Raw genomic sequence first — 20,729 nt, 5'->3', positions numbered from 1 at the left:
TAAACTGTTATCATTATGCTATTTAAAATCATAGAAACGGCAAAGTTGTATGATTGTTGTTATTAGTCTGTAATGTCCTTGCTAAATATTTAACAGTAAACTTTTATAAGCTCTACAAGTTAATTCACTGAAAATAATAATAGGATAGGAGTGAATCGTGAAAATTCTATTTTTTTTATAATATATCAATGTTATATTATTACTTGGATATTACAATAGATTATCAAACTGAATCTCTTGGCTGACTAAATTAGAGATACCCACAATCCATCCCCTTTATCCCATTAACAAACCATTCTACTGGACGAACGAACTAACCAACAATAATGCCCATATTAGCAACCTAAATTGACGACATGTTTCCCCCTGTACAAATATCCACGTATATTCTATATCTATTAATATATACCATTTGTTCTTAGATAAAAACTCTGAAAGAGTAGTTCTGTAATTAATCATTATTATAACTTTTTTAACTTTTGTTTGAAAAAAGTAAATATAATTAAATCTTTTAGCAAAATAAAAAACATCCTGTTACTTCATTGGATATAGAATAATACGCTGATATTATGACAGGAGAAAATTGTTGTCAATTTAGGTTGCTAACATGGACATCATGCATTGGTCATTTCGTTCATCAATTAGGAGGGGAGGGTATGAGAATTCGTTATTTTAGCCAGCTACAAGTTTCACTTTATTAAAATAAATGACAATCTGGTGTAAGATCCAAATAATAATAAATTCATTATTACCTCAGTATGTATTTAGAATAAGTAAAATAGAAGAAAAACTAATCTATTTATCGTTTACAGAGATCTTAAGCTTCAGACGGACATCGTAATATAAATTATTGTATTGATTCATTAAATAAATGAAATTCTTTAAATATTTTTGTCTGTCTGTCTGTTTATAAATATAAAATGTATGTGTGTTTAAAACATCTTATTAACAATTGTACAAACCATTCAAACAAGTTTAGTATTGCTCTGGGACAGGTTTTTAGCTATTTTATTCCAGATAAGTGATGCCCACAGCAGGTACTTGGAAGGTTCCATTTAAAGGTAAATAACTTCTAATCAGGGATAAAGGGATGGGGCAATGTATCTAAAATTCATTCTTTTGGTGGTCTTAGACTATTGGTACTGGAACTAAAGCAACATTAACATGTTTACAAGTAAAAGAAAGATTTAGCGATTAACAAGAAGATTAGTTTTTTTCAATGTTTTGAGATTTCGATGTTTAACTTTACATTCAGTTTCCAATGTTTTCAAAAACATTGAAAAAAATCTTCGAACTTAAAAAACATTGAGAGTAAAAATATTCCGATGAAAAGATTTAATATTGTTTACGATAATCTTTAGAGTGCTCCGTGTAAAAATGAATATGTTTGCTAACTTTGGGTACTAACGCAGTTTGGTAAGATTTGTTATGCTCTAAGCAGAACAAGCTCACTGAAATTAATAACATAAACTGTAACACTATCACAAGAAAGTTCATAATTATTTCAAAATCATTTTGATTGGCTAAAAAAATATCGATATTAAAAAGAAACCTTTTAATTTAGCCTTTTCTTTTAATTTGTAGAAGCTACAAAAAAAATTTATGTTTGTTGAAAAATGAAAAAAAAATTAAAAAGGGAATTTTCTAAATACAAATAAACTACGTTAAAATATCTAAAGACATGTATTTAGAATTTAGATAAACAAAGAAAATTAACATTGCCATTTTAAATAAGATTTACTTTATTGATTTAAACAATGCGATTGTTTAATATGATGCATAAGTAGAAACCAGTCATTTTGTCACAATAATTATTATAATTGACTGGAAGCTAAATTGGATCGGAGGCAAAATATTTATTCTTCAGTTGTCATATTCCTATTTCTGCAATATAAAATCAATACTTTATATATCGGAATTAAAATATTTCTTTATATAAAGCAATACACACGCAACCAAATATTTAAAAAGAAAATATAAATAAATATAAAGCATCGATAGGTACCTATCGAAGCAAAAAAAACGTGGTTGACAACAGAAAAAGTGAAATATAAAGCAAATGTTCATTGGTCTTACCAAAAATTGGAAGAAAAGTAAAATAATAAACATTAAAAAGAACTAAAGAAAATCACGAAACTAAAAATTACAATAGTAGCGCAGCAATATAAAGATTACATTGGCTAGGATACTTTTACACACAGACTGACATATAATTAATATATATAGACATATTATATAAAGTAGTAAGGTTTTTACTGAACTGACTGAGCTATCTATTTCAAATAAGTTTCATATAGGTCCTGTGATGGTTTTAGGCTATTTAAGTTCGTTTTTGGATGGTTTGTATAGCCTCCTTGTATAAAAAGCCTATAGATGCTAGGGGTGTAACCGCTAGAATATATATATTTTGAGTAGCTGTACATATCAAAAGGATAAAGATTAAGGAATAAAACAATGGACGATAAATTGATGCACATCCAAAATGATAAAAATCAAACCCACAATTTTTTTGTAGAATAAAATCAAAGGTTGAAAAGTTTTGACACTGCTAGTTTGAGCAAACCAATCACACCAATGAATGGGAGAACCTGATTATATAACTTTGATTGCTATCAAATTTTTCGCTCTAATGACACATTTTACGTAAATCTAATAAAAAAATGTTAATTTAGGAAACTTTGGACCTTATGATTCCAACTGTCAGCGGATAGTTCCAGCTTTTTCCATTCAGTCCAGGTAAACAACTTTGATATTGTGGATGCATTTTTTCCCCAACCCCCTCCATCTAACAATATACATACATGTGTTTTGTTCAAAGTAGTTAAGACACTATCAAAAGTTTTATGAGTAGCGAAGCTACCATGTTATTCACTTTGTCTGTCTGTAATGCTAAGAGGGGACTTTCTCGGCTGTCAATGAAGATAGACATATAAAATGTTTAGTGAAGATTCCTACAACATATACGTATCTAGTCTATACATAGTTTGTCTGGCTCGGTCATACTACAAGTCATAAACTTTGTTTATTTAAATTACCAAAAAACATATACTTACCTTATTTTTCTAGATAATTTTCTTCTCATATCTCTAAACGCTTTGTTTTAATCTAAAGAAAACTGATATCAAAAGTAATATTTGTGCTATCTAGACTTTAGGAAAGCATGTGACTGACGCTCTACTTTAAAATTTAAAAAAACAAGAAATGTATTGTATTTATAATTCAATTAATTAAATAAGACTTTAAAACTGGAACCTATTACTTTATTACTTTTGCATTATCTTTAATATTTATAGGCAACAAAATACTGTGGTAGAGCCGCCAAAGCCGTGTAAAGCCTTCAAACCCAGACCTCCGGCCAGGTAGAACATAATTTAGGAGTTTCCATGCTTCTATTATTATCCGAACAACTATCACTACAATCCAGAGCTCGGCAGCCGTGCATCAGGGAAATCAACCTTTTATAATGAAAATAATCAGCTGGAAACTTGACCAAAATATGTAAAAAAAAATCTTAAAATGTAATATTGGCTGGGAAAGGATTATAAAATTTTTTTGGATCATTTCTATGTTTTTTCTTGTCTTTTCAATGCAGTACTGGTTTTCATCCAGAGGAAATCATTCGGATTCAAAGCCGCGATGAAAAAAAAAACATTATTTCTAAAATAAAGCCTTTAATAAAACTTTTATTCAGTTTAGCTATTCTAGAGATCTAAGCAGACATACTTTATTTGAAATGATTTCAGAACATCAACAAGTTCAGATTTCCGAACAACCTTCCGCCAGTCATATGACCGTGGAGATTTTCCCTTTTCATTGAAACACGATGGAAGGGGTAACAGAATATCGTGGAAGGTAACTTGCAATTTATATTGAAGATTTTTAGAAAAATGTGCAGAATAATTTTAAAATTAGTTTTTCGTTTTTTTTTCATCAGCTCTCTAGGTCACGTTAGGTTAGGTCAATTTAGATATTGGTTAGCCCCTCAGGGTTATGGCAACTCAAAAAGAAGCCCCACTGGGGTTATGCATAAAAAACTATTCCTTCTTTTTTTTCATTTTATCAAAACAGTACTAGTGTGTTCAGTGCTTTATGTTTGCTTTAAGGTAAAGCACTAATTAATTAATTCCCTCTGTTTCTTTAAGAATGAGTAATAGGTAACCGAAATAATTCAGTATTTTCTGTATAAAAGAAAAAGCAAGAGGAATATTTTAATGCAGACATATTAAGAAGCTGTATTAGTAATTGCAGTGAGGGAGTGAATATTATTGGGCTGTTTATTATACAAGTCCTCAAAGTTTTATAATAACGTTTTCTTTTCAAAGGCTTAACAACATTGGGGATTTTTTAAATTCTTTTTCATCAAGTTGAGTATCCAAACGTTTCAACAACTAATTGTAATCTACACAAAAGTTATATTTGTGTATCATCATTGGGGGTGTACATAAATTTATCGATCATTGTCTTATCCTTTTATATCCCTGATTAATTGTTAAATTTAGGTTCCTCTGGAAACCCTAGACTACCACTACTACCTACCATTATTCTTTGATGGTCTGCGGGAAACCCAACATCCATATGTTTTCTTTTCTGTTCAGGGTAATAATAAAATTAATACCAGTTTTGTTAGCCCAGGCCTTCGGCCCCTAAGGGTTGACAAACCTGGTTTAAATCTTATACTTTTTCCTTTTAATATTCGCTAAAAGTTATTTATAATACGATGCAATAAATAGCAATTCCAGTATGGCTTCGAAACTTATTGATATCCGTTTGTACAACAACATGTCTAGATTTGTTAAAATATGTTGAATAAATAATGACTTATTAACTAATCAATGAATAACTATTTCTTAATTGAAATCAAAGTTTATTTTACATATTTTAATAATTTAGACATTTTGTTGTACAAATATGCAATACGAATAGGATTATTTTTATGCTTAAAATGGAATCTAAATGTTTCATATTTGAAAAAAAATATATTAATTTGAAACTATCTTAATTTATTTCATGTCATTTAAACTGAAGAGGGTGCCATGTTCACCGAAATATATTTCTATAAATAACTGAGAAGTATCAAAGGCAGCTTATTCCAACAATGAAATTAATTCGGAAGAAAATCACGATACCTATACGTGTTTTTCAGCTGTCGTTGGGGGGCAACACATCGTAAAATTGACGACCTCTCCATTTGCCCCCCAAATATTATTTTATATTTATTTCCCTTGTTGGTTATACCTTTTACCTGATCAAATGCTTTTTCACTCAGTGAATTTATCAATTAGCTTGATTTACTATATTATTTCAAACGTTCACATTTAAGTTTGATACTTAGTCAATTATGTTACTAATGGATATAATCATTTTTGTTTCATAAAACAGCTAAAAGTACAAACAAAAAGTAAAAAAGGCAAAAAGGTTAAAACACAAAGTAACTTTTTGCAAAATATTCCCTCCAAACTTTTTATTTGTGTATTACAAAGGTATTGGGCAAGTAATAAAAATTTTTTTTAATGTAAAAGAAAAAAATGTTTATATGCCTAAACATAGATTTGACTATCAATCCTATTCAAATTATTGCTAATATAACCTTCTTTTTAAAATTATTTTTAACCAATTCTAATATAAACAAACCTTGACAAAAGACTATTGGTAATAGATATTTTTTTGAAAGACAAGGAAAAACATAGTTTTTCAAATCTAACCTTGGCAAATAAAATATTAAAGCAGTAACGGATTTAGTATTGGAATAATATTAAAGTAAACAAGGAAGAAAAATCCAAACAACAAGAAGCTGAGATTTAAACTAAAATTTTTTAATCTAGCTCTTGAATTATTGGTGTACTGAATGAGGATGTCAAATTTCAATCCCCCCCACCCTTTACAAGCTTTCCATTTTTTATCCCCTGAAGGTTTGAATGCCCCTGGCAAAACACTGTGCACGCCAATTACAATATAAAGCTATGAAGTGGTAATTCAAAAAATGATATATTTTTTTCTCAAAAATTTACTTTCAACTTGAAAGAATTAGGATAGGTTTACTAACTTTAGATTTAAAAATTAAATTATTTATTTCAGATTTAAATAAAAAAAATAAAAATGGCTTAAAACCTAAATTGAAAAAAAAAACTACATTGAATTCGGTTGCTTTTGATTTTAAGGGCTTTTATAACCTAATACCTATCTTATATCTATTACATAAATATATCTGTATGACACTCTACTGTTTTCATTGCTCTTCTTTCTGCATTGCGAATTTACTCTAAAACTCGAAATGTAAGTGTGTCCGTTTGTATGCAATGTAAGAAGCAGAATATGAGGAGTTTCTCGGCTGTCGTTAGATAGATTTTTGTGTACATTCTCTGTACCAATGTCCAACAATACTTTTTTGTGCTTCGCTAGTGATAATAATGTATGTCGTCTTCCTTGTTTTAGGTATAGATGATCTACTTTCACGCGGGGGAAGTAAGAAAATTCTACCAGTTCTACCACAACTCATTATACCTATCAAATGTAAGTTTTATATTGAAAACAGACAGACAGTTAAATAGTTAATAAAAAAAAAACATTAAATATTTAGCAAGAAAGACACAACTACAATAAGGTGAATGCATAGAAGATAAACATTTAGTGCAGTTCACGGTAAATGTTTCTGTGGTATCGATTAGCTCAAAAAAATCTATGAACTTTAAAGGATATGTTTGCCCAAAATTATAACCAATAAAAGAAGGTCGGCAAATATTTAGAAAAAGCTATTACTCACTAATGCACAATTATCTCGCAGCGGACATAAATGCGCGAAAAAAATTCATATTTTGTGCATGTTTTCTTCAGTCAAGCATTCCCTGTGTATCATTTTATCATGTCTATTCCAGATCATTGATATGCCGCATATATTGCGATGCAAAGGCATAAAATATATGTTAAGCCGTTATGCAGCCAACAGATCTATACAGACAACTACCTCTCTTCATTTTTTAAAGACCTCTTTCGTCTGCTTCTAAATATTTTTCTGCTACTTAGCTGTGTAATATAAGCAATAACATTGGTTGATTTTCAGTGACCCAATAGAAAGGTTGCACAAGACGGTTGCGATGGGGAGATACAGTTATTTGACCCTTTCTCCCTCTAGTGTTTTACTCTAATATGCAGCCTTAAGCCTTTTTCCGTGAACTGCACTAGGCCCGAAGATAATTAGACATTATCTATAATACAAAGTAGAACGATGTCTGTCCGTCTGTCCGTCTGTCTGTCCGTCTGAAGCTTAAGATCTCAGTAACCGCTGAACCGATTGGGCTCTACTTTTCAGGGATTATACCTACTGGTCCTGTGATGGTTTTAAGCTATTTTCTTGGGGGGTGGGACACCCCCAACCCCCCCAAAAACAAACAAAAAATCCCCCCCCCTTTTTTTCTCTCTTTTTTTTCTTTTTTTTTATTGCAGAAGATTTCCTTGGTCCTTTTTTTTTGCAGCAGATTTCCTTCGTCCTTCTACGAATTTCACCTTAATTTTTTTTTTATCACCTCTTGGGGCAAAGCCCCTAGAGGCTAGGAGCGAAGCCGCTAGTATATATATATAGAATTACATGGGTAACTAGGCAGCTAGACAAGAGTCATTTAGATAATAATCAGTCATTAAAAACTTGAACCCTATTTCTCTTGTTTTCAGTGGCTTTAAACACCAGAAAAGAGGCAGTAATGTGCAGAACACTGAAATCCATACAAAAGCTGGTCAAAAGTGCGGACTATGTTGGCCAAGCCCTGGTTCCCTATTACAGGTTTATATACACATACAGGGATCTAAAGGGATAAGACAATGGACCTATAATTGATGTACATCTCCAATGATGCATGATACACAAAATTACCCCTTCTGTAGATAAAATTAGTGATCGAAAAGTTTGAACACTCAACTTAATAAACCAAGTAATCAAAATTAATTTAAGTACCCAACGAATAAGAAAATGTTATTATAAAACTTTGGGAACTAGTGTAATAAATAGCCCATTATCCACTCTCTCTCCGGGTTATATACGTGTTCATATTGATAAGGGTTTAAGTAGCTTTTTCTCCCAGGGTTAGCCCTACCAAATGCAGTATAATATAGAACATTGGAAACAAACAGGAAGGAAGGGAACAATGAGCTGCTTATCACACTAATCCTCAAAGTATCTTCGTTTAACAACTGTGGGGGCTTTTATTGACTGGTTGGTTCATTTAGTTAAGTGTCCAAACGTGCCAACAACTAATTGTAATCTACAGAAGAGGTAATTTTGTGTATCATCATTTAGGATAAATATCAATTTATCAGCCATTATCTTATCCCTTTAGATCCTTGGGAAACAATTCAAAAGACTGCCATTTAAAATAAAGGATTGAGATAAATCTAAGATTTAAAATATCAACAATTATATTGTGGTATGCGGCAACTCTGGGCCATGCAGAAACCAAGACATTATAGTGATGCTACGCACCCAGCTAAATCCTGTTATTCTACAATTGTAAAGCCACCTGAAAATATGTCAGATAACGGTATTGATTTCATCTCTCAGTTGTCCTGCAAATGGAGGGAGGGGTGTTACCCCTCCCTCTCCCTTCTTAAGCACCGGAACCTTCCCCTTCAACCACCAAGTTATCAGCACCACCTCAGCCCTGAGGACAAAGGATCTAAGCCTTCCCTCACCTGATAGAATCACCCCCACACAGACTGTTGTTGTCACAGTAATCATCAAACCTTCCCTTTTTAGTACCCAGACCTACCACTCAACCCCTCTATGCTTATCTACCTATTGTGCTGTTCCATGGGCTATCCTGCCTCCCCCGGACAGGGATAGCCATCTACCTAACCATTGCAACTATCTATGTTTTACTTGTATGATTTACCTTTAACTATCTTTATTCCTAATCCATATGTATTTATATTATGTTGTACAACTTTAGTAATCCTTAGACCTTCAATAAAGGAACAACTGAAAAGCTTCTGTTTATTATTTAGTGATTGTTAGAGAAGCGTAGCTTCTCTATAGTATAGGTGTCCACGTCTGTTCACACTGCCGTAGTCATTTGAACTCTGGTGTCTGCCATTTATCCTAGGCGGATACCACAATATCACTGATTTTTAATTATTTTCAGACAACTTCTTCCAGTTTTCAATCTTTTCAAGCAAAAGAATTGTAAGTATTTAAATTTCTAGCGCAGCTACTCTAAACATAGTCAAAAGCTTTAGTCAACATTAAATTTGCAAGAGCTGAAAATACTTTAGGAGCTCAGCTTCTAGTACTCTAAAAAGAATTAAGGTTACATTAGTTTTATATATATTGAGGAGTTACTGTCGGTAGAAATGTCAGATGTACGGACATGCAATAATTGTAGAATCACTGCGCTGCAATTTTGCCTGATAGAAATGTATCAAACTGCTTAAAATCTTAACAATAATCATTCATGTTTTGTTTTAGTAAACACTGGAGATGGGATAGACTATCACCAAAGATTTTCAGAAAACATTGGTGATCTCATACAGGTGAGAAAATAGTTATTTATCGCACGGCATTATAAACAGCTTTCCGCGGATAACAAAATGAAAAAAATCAAGATTACAACCAGTTTTGTCAGACCCGAGGGGCCGAAGTAACGGTCTAACAAAACTGGAAATCATTGTATAATTTTTATTCAATATTCGTGGAAAATTGTCCATAATATGATGCTATACATGATTTTTAGTATGGCTGAAGGTGGGTTTTAGTCAAGAGGATATGAATCGGTTTCAAAGTCATAATGTACATTTAATTAACTGCAGCAAAACTATGAGACATGAAAATGGTTTAGGTTTTAGGATTTTAATGTACTCCTGTAACCGCCAGGATATATGAATCCAATTTCCCTTAACAAGTTGCATATTTGTGCCATTTTAAAAAGCCAGAAAATTTTTAACAATGCATTTCAATTGGAAGGCAAAAAAAAACTAGGGGGAGGGGGAGTCTATATATCCCCCCAACCTAACAAGCTAACATGTATGATTTGTACGATAACTTTTGTAATTTTTTTTTTTTATTAGTACATGTATTAGGTTGGTATTAAGGTCGTCTTAATTCGGAAATAAATTGAATAAAACATTGTACTTAGAAATGATAAGGCTTTTACTTTTAAATCTAATGTTAATTAGGTCAATATGAAAGCTGTTAAAGACATTAAAAGTGATATTATGATCATTACCGACACGGGTGACTCATACAGTTTCGTTGCAATCAAATGTTTTTGTTTAGGAAAAGATTTATTATTACATGGATCTTACACCATGTTATCTTGTACCATAATAAAGTAAAACTTGTATCTGGCTAAAATAACGATATTACCTATCCACCCCTTCATCCCATCCCCTTTTGTCCTTCTGGATGAACGAACTGCCCAATAAATGAGTTTCATATTAGCAAGCTATAATCACCCTGTCAATATATCCACGTACATCCTATATCCATTATCAAAAGTTTATGTTTTAGGAAACCTTGGAGCTGATGGAACGACGGGGTGGACCTGACGCCTTCATCAATATAAAATATATGATTCCTACTTATGAATCCTGCCTTCTTAGAAAATAAACAAAATGTTAAATCCCCAAAAATGTGCAAGGGATGGGCGGGATACAATTTTCATGAAGGGATAATTACCCACCTTCCCAATGTAAATTTTAAAAATTGAATTACACTTCGTACTTAGTTAGATCCCCCCCTCACAAAAAAAGCTTGGACGTCCTTATTCAATCTATCTGTATAATATTATATTAGCTCAGCACCTAGCAAACTAGGATGGATGTAAAAATCCTTAAAAGCTCAAGATATCAAAATATCAAAATTTCCAAATTAAAGAAGATAGTACCAACATTATAGTAAAACACTAAGGGGGGGGGGGGGGGGTTAAATAACTGCAGTTTCCTATCCTAATTACTTTGTGCTGACTCACAATTGGGTCTTTGAAAATCAACCAATAATGTCGGGAATATTAACACAGCCAAATAGCAGAAAACAATTTGCAAGCAGACGGAAAAGATCATTGAAAAGGGGGGTAGGGAGTTTGTTTTCTGTATATACAATACATCAATAATATAGATCTGTTGAACAAAAGAATATCCAAAATCTTTATTAAATTGTCAAATGCTGTCAGCTAAGTAAACTATAATGATAAAATTAATATGCTCAAAATATTATTCCCATTTGTCCCAGAATCATTATTATAAAAATCAAATTAATGAGACAATTATTTGTTTTTTTATATATTAATACAAAATTTAATACCAATAATTTAACCCCTAAACAAAATGAAATTCAAATTTATTAAAAAATTTTCATAAGTATATTTTTGTCCTAAAAATTATTGTTTTCTAACAAACATTTTACAATTAGAATAATATTTGTTATAGAGGTTCAAATTAAGATTGCATGCATATAAAACCAACTTTGTATTAACATATTGTGAATTTTAAAAAAGGAAAAAGTATGAAAAAATATATAATTTTAGATCATATTGTTTTTTTTTATTTAAAGCATGTTACTTACGTACAGCTGTACGGATGACAATGATTATATATGAATTTAAGAACCTTAAATAGTAATGAACAAAATTACTGTAGATGGTGTGAACAAACCAATCAACCAATCAAATGGAACTTTCCCTTTTCCCTTAAACTTTGGGTACCTTGAAAATTTACAGTCCTATGTTCCATACCTCCCTAGTAAATAAAAACTTTTTATCAAATCGGATCTATCCCTACACAAAAATCTGTTTAAAATTTTAAAAATGTTTTGCTGAAATATCTTAAAGGATTTATCTCGCATTTACCAGACGAAACGCGTAAAAAATCTGCAAATATGGTGAGTTATCAATTCAGCACTGTATCACTGCGCGTGCGAAAAAAGCACTTCCCCCACAAACACCAGAATGAGAGGGAACATTGTGCTGTTTATTACACTAATCCCCAAAGTTATATAATTGCGTTTCCCTACTTGTTGGCCTAACAACTTTAAGGAATTTTATTGAATTTTGGTTGGTTGGTCCATTAAATTATTGTCAAAAGTTTCATCAACTAATTAAAATATATATAAAAGGGGTAATTTTCTGTATCATCATTAGGGATGTACATAAATTTATTGACCATTGTCTTATCCCTTAAGATCTATGATTAAACACACACTCTGGCGGTATTTCTTAATGCCTTATGCCTACATTCTCATACATACTTTTAAAAGGAGGCTGAGACCTAATTTTCGGTCAGGTTTCCCATCCCTTATCCCTGTACATTCTAAAGTGGTACATCTTAATGGATTTGACAATGAACGATAAATTGATTTACACACTCAATGATTATAAACAAAACTACCCCTTCTTTAGATTAAAAATATCAGTTTAAAAGTTTGGAACAAACCAATTAAAATTCAATAAAGGTATCCAAAGTTCTGACGGATATGACAACGTGGTTATAAAACTTTGGGTACCAGTCTAATTTAGAGTCCAATGTCTCCTTTTCCCCTGGGTACATTTGCATTCGGAATTTAAGAATCGCTGCAATTTTTTGGTTGCATATTTTTTTTTAAATACAAGAAAAGTTATGACCAAAACAAATCCTTTAATGTAAGACATGAAGGTTTTTTTTTATTCTTAAGGAAGTAAAAAAAACTTACCACTCAAATTCTTTCTATTTTTACTCACAAAGTTAAAGGTATTAGGTCTATTAAACCCCCTCTCTGAAATTGCCCCTAGATGACTCTTCTGAAGGAGAGAGATGTTTCGATAGTGACAGAGAAAATACAAAAATTTCAAAAAAATAAGTTATTTGTCCTTAATATGAACAGAAAAATCCATTAGAACAATGGGATAGCTAATTTTGATACTATTACCTATTTTAAAATCAGCTTTGTAAATTTCATTTCCCCCATAGAGTAACGGACGGAAGGACTGACGAAACGAAAAAAAATATAGAGTGTCTCCGCTACTCCGCAAGGGAATTTAGAACTTACTTTTAAAAACTACGAAAATCCTAAAAAATGTATTTATCTAATATTAATTCTAATAATTATATTTTCTCTATCCTGAAACAAAGAGAATCAATTATCTCTTACCAAACTTTATATGGAAAATTTATGTTTGGGAAATTGTTATTCCACAAATAAGAAATTGAAAACAAGGATGACAACATCCATAAAAAAAAGGTATGAGAACATGCAAAAACTCTAAGAAAATCACGAAACCTTTAAAGAATAACGTTTACATATTATAGAGCATATTAAACAACAGACATACGGACAAATACATGTTTATATTAGATTCGCATAGGAATCTTCACTAAAAAAATCAGCAATCTTTACTAGCGACCGATAAAATCACATTTCTTCTATTTTAGCGTTGCGAACTGACTGACGGACGGACAGAAAAAGTGAGTAGCTTCGCTTCTAAAAAAAATCACTTGTTTGCTACTATATTATGTTTCATTTAATTGTCCCATAATAATTTAGATTATGTAATGGACACACAGACAGACAAAATAAGTAGAAGAGATCCGATCATTTACCTCGTAATGCATATGGACCAGAAACAAACTTTAAAATAACTTATGTTTAATTTTACTTTAAGTTAGATTAGGTTATAGTTAGTAATAGCTGGGGAAAAGGCCCCGTTGGTCTAAAGTCATCCGCAGAGACTGGAATAGTTATTTTCATCGTATTATTGACAGCTTTTCGCTAATATCAAACTGAAAAATGAAGATCCTGGCTAAAAAAACAAGTTTTCTTCTATGATTCTTATTTAAATATTTAACTTACAAAAAAACTTAATATGAAATATAAAAATAATGAATACAGAAAAAAAGAATAAAAGTGTAAATCCACTAGAAAAGATTTTATTTCCCCACATATTTAAGGATTATAGTCATAGGGGAGAAGGGATAGAAAATGAAAAATAAAAGTGTTCTCTCCTTCTAATTTCCCCAATAATTTGACTCTTTAAATGTTCACATTTTAATCTATTGAATAATTGAAACAAACAAATCTCTCTTTTCTTGGCAGCGAAGCTACTCTATTTGCTACTTTGTATGTCCTTCCATCTGCAAGTTCGTCTGTAAGACCGTTGCGTTTAAGGGGAAATATGATTTACCTGGGTGTTATTTGAGATAGACGACAGAATCTTTGTGTGAAGACTTTCATTGCCCATGCGGATCACAATATATTTGTATGTCTGTCTGTCTGTTAGGCTTTAAAGAACAATTAAATTAAATAGGGTAAATGTACACAGACATATGGCTGATTTTGTAAAGAACTAGCTGATCAACAAGTTATTCCGTGGAAGTAAAATGCATAAGTATAGATGTTTAACCCAGAAAATTACCTGGCCCAAGTGTTGAGGACCTTTTTCTTGTGATAGCAAATTGCTTTCTGCTTCTTTTGTAACGACTGCTGTATTTCCGACGGTTTTGGCTGATATTCAAAGACCCAATAGAAAGCCGGCACAGGGTCCCCCCCCCCCATCTAGTGGGTAGATTTACATATTTACATATAGCTCGTTTCCTCTCTATTCTTTAACTTTAATGATAGAAGTAATTTAGTCAGAATTGACCTATCCCTAAATTCTAGGTATATCTGAGACAAAGTCTTAGTTTTATTGTTAAAATTTTCACAAAGTTAACTTCTTTTTCTATAGAAGCGTAGCTGCTTTTATCTATTATGTCCGTAAATCTAAATAATCGATGTATTATTACTTAGATGTTGCACTAGATTTTCATGTACTCTACAAGTGATTAGTGATTGAAAATATTGGTTGAAAAGTTTGAACACTGCTAGTATAAACAAACCAATTTAACAAAGGCATCCAAGGTCATTCAGTCATTGAATGAGAGTTCATGATTGTAAAACTTCGGGTACCAGGATAGGTAATTTAATGTCTATGTTCCCTCCCTCCCTCAAAAATCTAGAGTATTAAAGAAATTATTTTTAAGAGACTTTTTATAAAATTCTAAACGTTGTTTAACACACAGAAATTTATTAAAGGTTTGCTTTCAAATGTATGAATAATAATGAAAGGGTATATTGTGAAATTTTACGAAAAATAAGTTCTGAATATTATTGCATTTTATTTCTATTTTGCTTTCAATTCATAGTCAGACTTTTGTATAGACATACATATGAAGCAAAGCTCTGAAAGATACAACAATACTTTTTAAAAAGTTTTAGTTAATGCCCGTTAAGATTTCGTTAACCACTGAATCAAATGAGTTCTCATTACTTAATCATTGAGTCATCCCGGGATGGTTTTAGGATATTTCATAAGTAAATTTGAATCTTTGGATAGTTTAAAGCAAATCTAAAGGCTGGAGGCGCAACCAATAGTTTACTCATATTATTACAAATTGGAAGAGCAAAATTTTGCTGCTTTCTCTCTTTTTGTCTAGTGAGCATAAATAAAAGGAAAGAAATTCTAAAACACAATGGCTCCAGAGATAAGGGATAGGAAACCTGGCCATAAATTAGGTCCCGGCCTAGTTTTGAATATTGCAACTTTTATCATTTCCTAAGTAAAAAATTTAGATGAAAAAAAACATCATAACGTGATTTTAACAAAAGCCATTAATATATTGGTTTATAAAAAGTTCAATTTTCACTTTAGACTAGCTACCTGGATTTTATTCTATACTTTATCTACACACACACACACAGCTATTTCATTAGCGTTGATAACGAACTAATGCGCCATCACATAACTGGTTTTTTAGGCCTAGGCTTGAAATAGGCCTAAAATAATATTTTCCTATGTTTCCCATCCCTTATCCCTGAATGGCTCAAACATCTTTAAATTTTTAGTCTTGCGATATTTATTTAAAGGAACTATTTTCCTGTATATTTTTTTCTATATAACTTGGCTTATGGGATGTTTTCCTCCTTGTTTAGTATTAGTTTATTAGTTAGTATAAAGGGTTTGATTTTAGGACAAATATTTCAGAAAATGCTGACAATTATGTTCAATATAATCAAGATATTTCGGCAAGTTTAGGTAAATAAAGTAACTTTACATAGTGTCTCAAAAATCAACCATGTGACGTCATAAAAATTAGGGAGATGAGAGGAGAAGTATGAAAGAAACCTCGTAAAAAGAGATGAGTAGTCATTTTTATGACGTCATAAAGCTTATTTTTGCGACACTTTCAAAAGTTACTAAATTTTCTGGTGGTTCATGTGTATTTTTAGAGAAAATTTTTTTTCTAGTCATAGCAGTCAGGCCGCTCCTTAGCCGCTTTTTAGCGGCCAGCCGCAAAATTTTAAAACAGCTGTAGAGCGGCCAATTTTGCAGATAGGATGACCAAATTTTAGGACGAACTTTTATTTTTCATAACAAAAAATTACTTTTTCTGATCATCGCCAAAAAACGGCAATTAACGGAAACCGCCAGTTACGGCGGTTACGGCGGTAAAACGGCGGTTGGCGGCGCCAATTAATATTTTTATCTGTTTATTATTGCTTAAGGATTTACCAAAAAAATTTATAGGTCTCTAGCTGTAATAGAAGCCACGATATTCATGATATATGTCTGTAGTAAAAGCCGGACAAAAATCGGTCATAAAGTCGGTCAGGGTACGGTCAAACGGTCATAACACCACTTTTCTCATAAGGTCATTGATATCTCAGTATTCAACAAAAAAAATTTAGGTTTCTATCTTATATACAAAGTCATAATGTAGAAATTAAGAATTATTTAGAATTTATTTTTAATTTTGGTGCTACCCAACCGACTTTGACCGGACACCACGACCGACACAGACCAGATATCCTAATAAAATCAACTCTTGCCGACGTATAATTACTAAACTTAAAAAGTAACTCTCTATCTTACCTACAAAAAAAATGACATTGAAAAAATAGAGGGGGGGGGGTCAATATGACCCCCCCCCCCCCAATCTGTAAGGGTTAATTGGAAATATGTGACTGTAAAATGTAAACTTATTCAATTTCAAATTTCAGCCGTCTATCAGGACTAAGAACTGAAAAAGACCTTGAACACTTAAAAAAACTAGCACTCCAACCAATCAGTAAATCTCAATGAAACTCAATAGAAGTAGGCTGAATTCACACTTATTTAATCCCTGAAAATTTTAGACTTCTATCTTGAATATGACTCGAGAAAATCATGAAAACTTAAAAGTATAGGAATCGATCTAGCACCCCAGTTAATTGACATATCTTGATGAAACGTAGTGAAAATATGAAGAATGGGAACTAATTTAATCCCTGAACATTTCAGGCGTCCATCTTGAAAAGGAGCCGACAAAATCACGTTTCCCCCAAAACGTTTCAGACGGACATAAGGACAGGCGGACATTTCAAATTATAGAGTAGCTTCACTACTAATAAAAGTAGAGGCTCAACTTTCTCTATCCCTTTGTTTTGCTATGCCCCCCCCCCCTAGAAGCCTCTAGGGGCACATGAGGGGCAGGATGGGGTTTATTTCGATTACCCATTTTTTTATTTTAGATTTAAAAAGAAAAACAAAAACAAAAATTTTGGAAGGTGGGTTGATTTTTTTCTTGGGGCGATTTCTCTTGGAAGGTTGGTGGTACCCTCTCCCAAAATAGTTATAATCCTTCCTTGGATCTATGAGAAGCCACCCTTACACACAGACATACAGATAGACATTTTGTTACTTTATTATTAGGATACCTCCTTGGAAAGATTTAGCAGAACAAATCATTTTAGTTTTTATTTTCCGAATATATTTCTCTGATATGTTGGATATTTAGAAAGTGTGTGCCCTTCATAAACTTGCTATGGCAATATGGCACAAGTCTCTATTTATAACATTTATAACTTAGGGTGGAAGATATAGATAAATAGTTTAGATGTATGGTTTGATAGAATGTTATATAAATAAATTATTTTAAGGATGGATATTAACAAAGCTAGATAAAGAAAAATAAAAAGATAGATTTATAAAATGATAATCTTATAAGATGATATATATATAAAGATGGATTGATAGATTAGTAGATTATAGATAGATAAATCCTTAGATAGATAGATTAATCCATTAACATATTTTTTTCACAGCTTATACTAATAAAGAAATTAATTCGAATAAAAATCACGAAACCTGTAAGTGATTTTCAGTTGTTGTTGGGAGGCAAGACGTAGTAAAATTGACGACCCTTTTATCTGCCCCCAAAATTATGATTTAGATTTACTTCACATGTTGGCTATACCTTATTCCTATATAATAAGAATTGCAAGAAAATAACCCTTTAATAATATGAACTTTGTTTGGATGTACTAAATCTGAATATCATTGTATTTTGAGGGGGTTGGACGTGTCACTTTTTAAAAGCTATTTCAATTGAAAGTGGAGGTACCCTTCCCGAAATTACGATGACTGACCTATAAAAAGCTTTATTGTACTGAAAAGGAGGGCCATATCGGTATAAACACACATCCTGTTACTTTCATATGAAGATTTGTTCTTAATTTCGTAGTCCTGCGTATAGGAAAACTGATGAATATAATCTAAATGAACTCTAATACCAATGGCCTATCAATTAAGAACGTGTTATAGGTTTATTGAAAATCTATCAAATAAGCCAAAGATAGAAATATAACGCCCACCTATTGATTAGGGTTGTACCGATTTTTAGAAGCAACCTTTTACCTCATATATTGACTGACTTACTAAAGCTAGCAGACTATTTTCTAATTAGACAATTATATTCTGGGATCGTAAGCCGCGCGACAGAGATATCTACCTTTTATAATTTAAAAATAAGTTGGAAGTCTAAAACTGACCCAAATATGATATTCTAGATATATTTCAAGAACTTTTTCAAAGCACCCAAATGGGTAAAGAGGCTTAGTCGTGGTTGACGCACGGCTGCCGAGCCCTGATTATATTTTATATGTAAGTAAAAGATATAAATATTGATTGGGCTTGTTGGGATTTTCAGAAGCAGCAATTTACCTCACTTAAATTTGCATTCACTCCATTCACTTTTGTACTTTTGTATACTAGCAGCTAGGCTATATTCTAAGAGCCCATTAAGTGAACTTTAAACAAGGGGTAGAGTATCCCTATGACCTTAAATTTTAGTTTTGTAAAAAAATATTTATGGGAAAAAAAGTATCTTCCAAGCTTTTCTGAGGGGAGTTTATAAGTAGTTTTATTTAAAAGGTTTCAGGGTGGTAATCAAATGTATTTAACAGGGTAAAATGAGAATACCCAAAGTTTGAGGCTTCTAAACACCAATTTACCCCCCCCCCCTTTCTGCTTAGGTATTCACCATCGCAACCCTAGTTCATCTTATTTTCACTCGGCAAAAGTCGATACAACCGTTTGACTCATTGCAAAATAGCTCACTTACCCTTCAACCATCCTATTTTAGATAGATTCAATAGATTCTTGAATTGACGGACCGATGAATTGATTTTAAACAGATGTATTAATATATGAATGTACCGATTGGATTGACTAAAACGACTAATTCTTAATTCCGTTTTGTTTGGATTGATTATAGATATATGAATTAAAGTAAATCAATAGAGGTGGCATGGGCTATATGTAACTCTGCCCACAATGTCCAGATTTCGTATTGGGTCTTTGAAATCAGCCAATAGCGTCAGAAATATAAACACAGTCGAGTCCCTACATAAGAACAGAAAGCAATTTGTTAGCAGACGAAAAGGGTTTCCGCCAATTGGGCCAGGTAGTTGTATGGCTTATTCGTCTATACTTATTTATTCATCAATCTAATTTTAAACTCTTCTTTATTTTAATTGTATTAGATAGATTTTATACAAAATAAATGGACAGACAAATTAAGAAAGAACAAATAAAAGTAGCCTAACCTCGAATGATAGATATGAGGGTAAGATTGATAAATAGAAAGATATATTAACTAAAATAATGGAACTTTATCCTATAGTAAATATTAAATCTAAAATATTGGTTATGACTGGTTCCGATTGGGTTGGACGATTTGCGAAAGGTTTACAATTCAAAGATAATAAGAGGTTCTAGGCTTTTTCTTGATCACCAACTCGAGCGAAAAGTATTTTCAATTGATTTACCTACAGGGACGTCCAAGCTTTTGTATTTTCAGGGGGTAAAAGGATTGGTTTAAAAGGTTCAGAGGTATTTTCATTATTTTGAGGGGGTGAAACACCACCCTTGGACGTCTATGGTTGCCTAACATAGATATTCTGCATATGGTATTTTCAAATGGCATACATTTCAAAACAGTTTATTTAAAAGTTTATTATTATGCGCTACCTGTAATAAATATTCTATTACCTGGATCTTACACCAGATTTTTATGTTCTCTAATAAAGTGAAACACGCAGCGGGCTTAAATGGCAACTTTCCACCCTCTTTACCCTATCCCCTCCACTACAATGGGATGAACGAAATGACCAAAAAAATGAGTTACATCTTAGCAAGCTAAATTGACAATAATTTTTACCCTGTCATAATATCCCATGAATATTCTACATCCATTGGTACCTTAGTACCTATGAGATGTAGCTGTCCTTATTTTTCCTCTACATTGTGTACCCTTGAAAAATGTCCCAACTAATAAATCCTGTAGTTGCATAGATCCAAAGTTAGAAGACAAGTTAAAACCTTCTAACACTTTTGACTAAGTAAGGTCACTAAATAGTTGTTTTTTCAATACAGCAAGGTTTAAAAAACAATGTACTTTGAACAATAAGTACTCGAAAG

General features: G+C 31.9%; 1 protein-coding gene across 1 annotated transcript; it reads left to right on the top strand.

The window, feature by feature from the left end:
* The first annotated feature begins 981 nt into the window (after nucleotides 1-981).
* Nucleotides 982-11,511, top strand: LOC145328479 (parkin coregulated gene protein homolog). The gene is made up of 10 exons (XM_080172181.1): nucleotides 982-1,061; nucleotides 2,673-2,736; nucleotides 3,294-3,359; nucleotides 3,744-3,852; nucleotides 4,500-4,596; nucleotides 6,433-6,510; nucleotides 7,666-7,774; nucleotides 9,129-9,169; nucleotides 9,452-9,516; nucleotides 10,493-11,511. The coding sequence occupies exons 1-10, from the start codon at nucleotides 1,025-1,027 to the stop codon at nucleotides 10,589-10,591; spliced, it is 765 nt and encodes a 254-aa protein (XP_080028307.1). The 5' UTR covers nucleotides 982-1,024; the 3' UTR covers nucleotides 10,592-11,511.
* Nucleotides 11,512-20,729: the final 9,218 nt, after the last annotated feature.

The sequence above is a fragment of the Acartia tonsa genome, chromosome 9 (genome assembly GCF_053477335.1).
Source record: "Acartia tonsa isolate MP-2025a chromosome 9, ASM5347733v1, whole genome shotgun sequence".
Lineage (NCBI taxonomy): Eukaryota > Metazoa > Arthropoda > Copepoda > Calanoida > Acartiidae > Acartia > Acartia tonsa.
The sequence above is the reverse complement of the archived record's forward strand: the minus strand, read 5'-3'. Positions and strand labels throughout refer to the sequence as shown.

Excerpts from the sequence above, each read along its gene's own strand:
- LOC145328479 (XM_080172181.1), top strand. The coding sequence starts at position 1,025 with ATGCCCACAGCAGGTACTTGGAAGGTTCCATTTAAAG. Across the intron at positions 3,360-3,743 it reads AAACCCAGACCTCCGGCCAG|AACATCAACAAGTTCAGATT; the intron begins GTAGAACATAAT and ends AAATGATTTCAG. Across the intron at positions 7,775-9,128 it reads GCCCTGGTTCCCTATTACAG|ACAACTTCTTCCAGTTTTCA; the intron begins GTTTATATACAC and ends AATTATTTTCAG.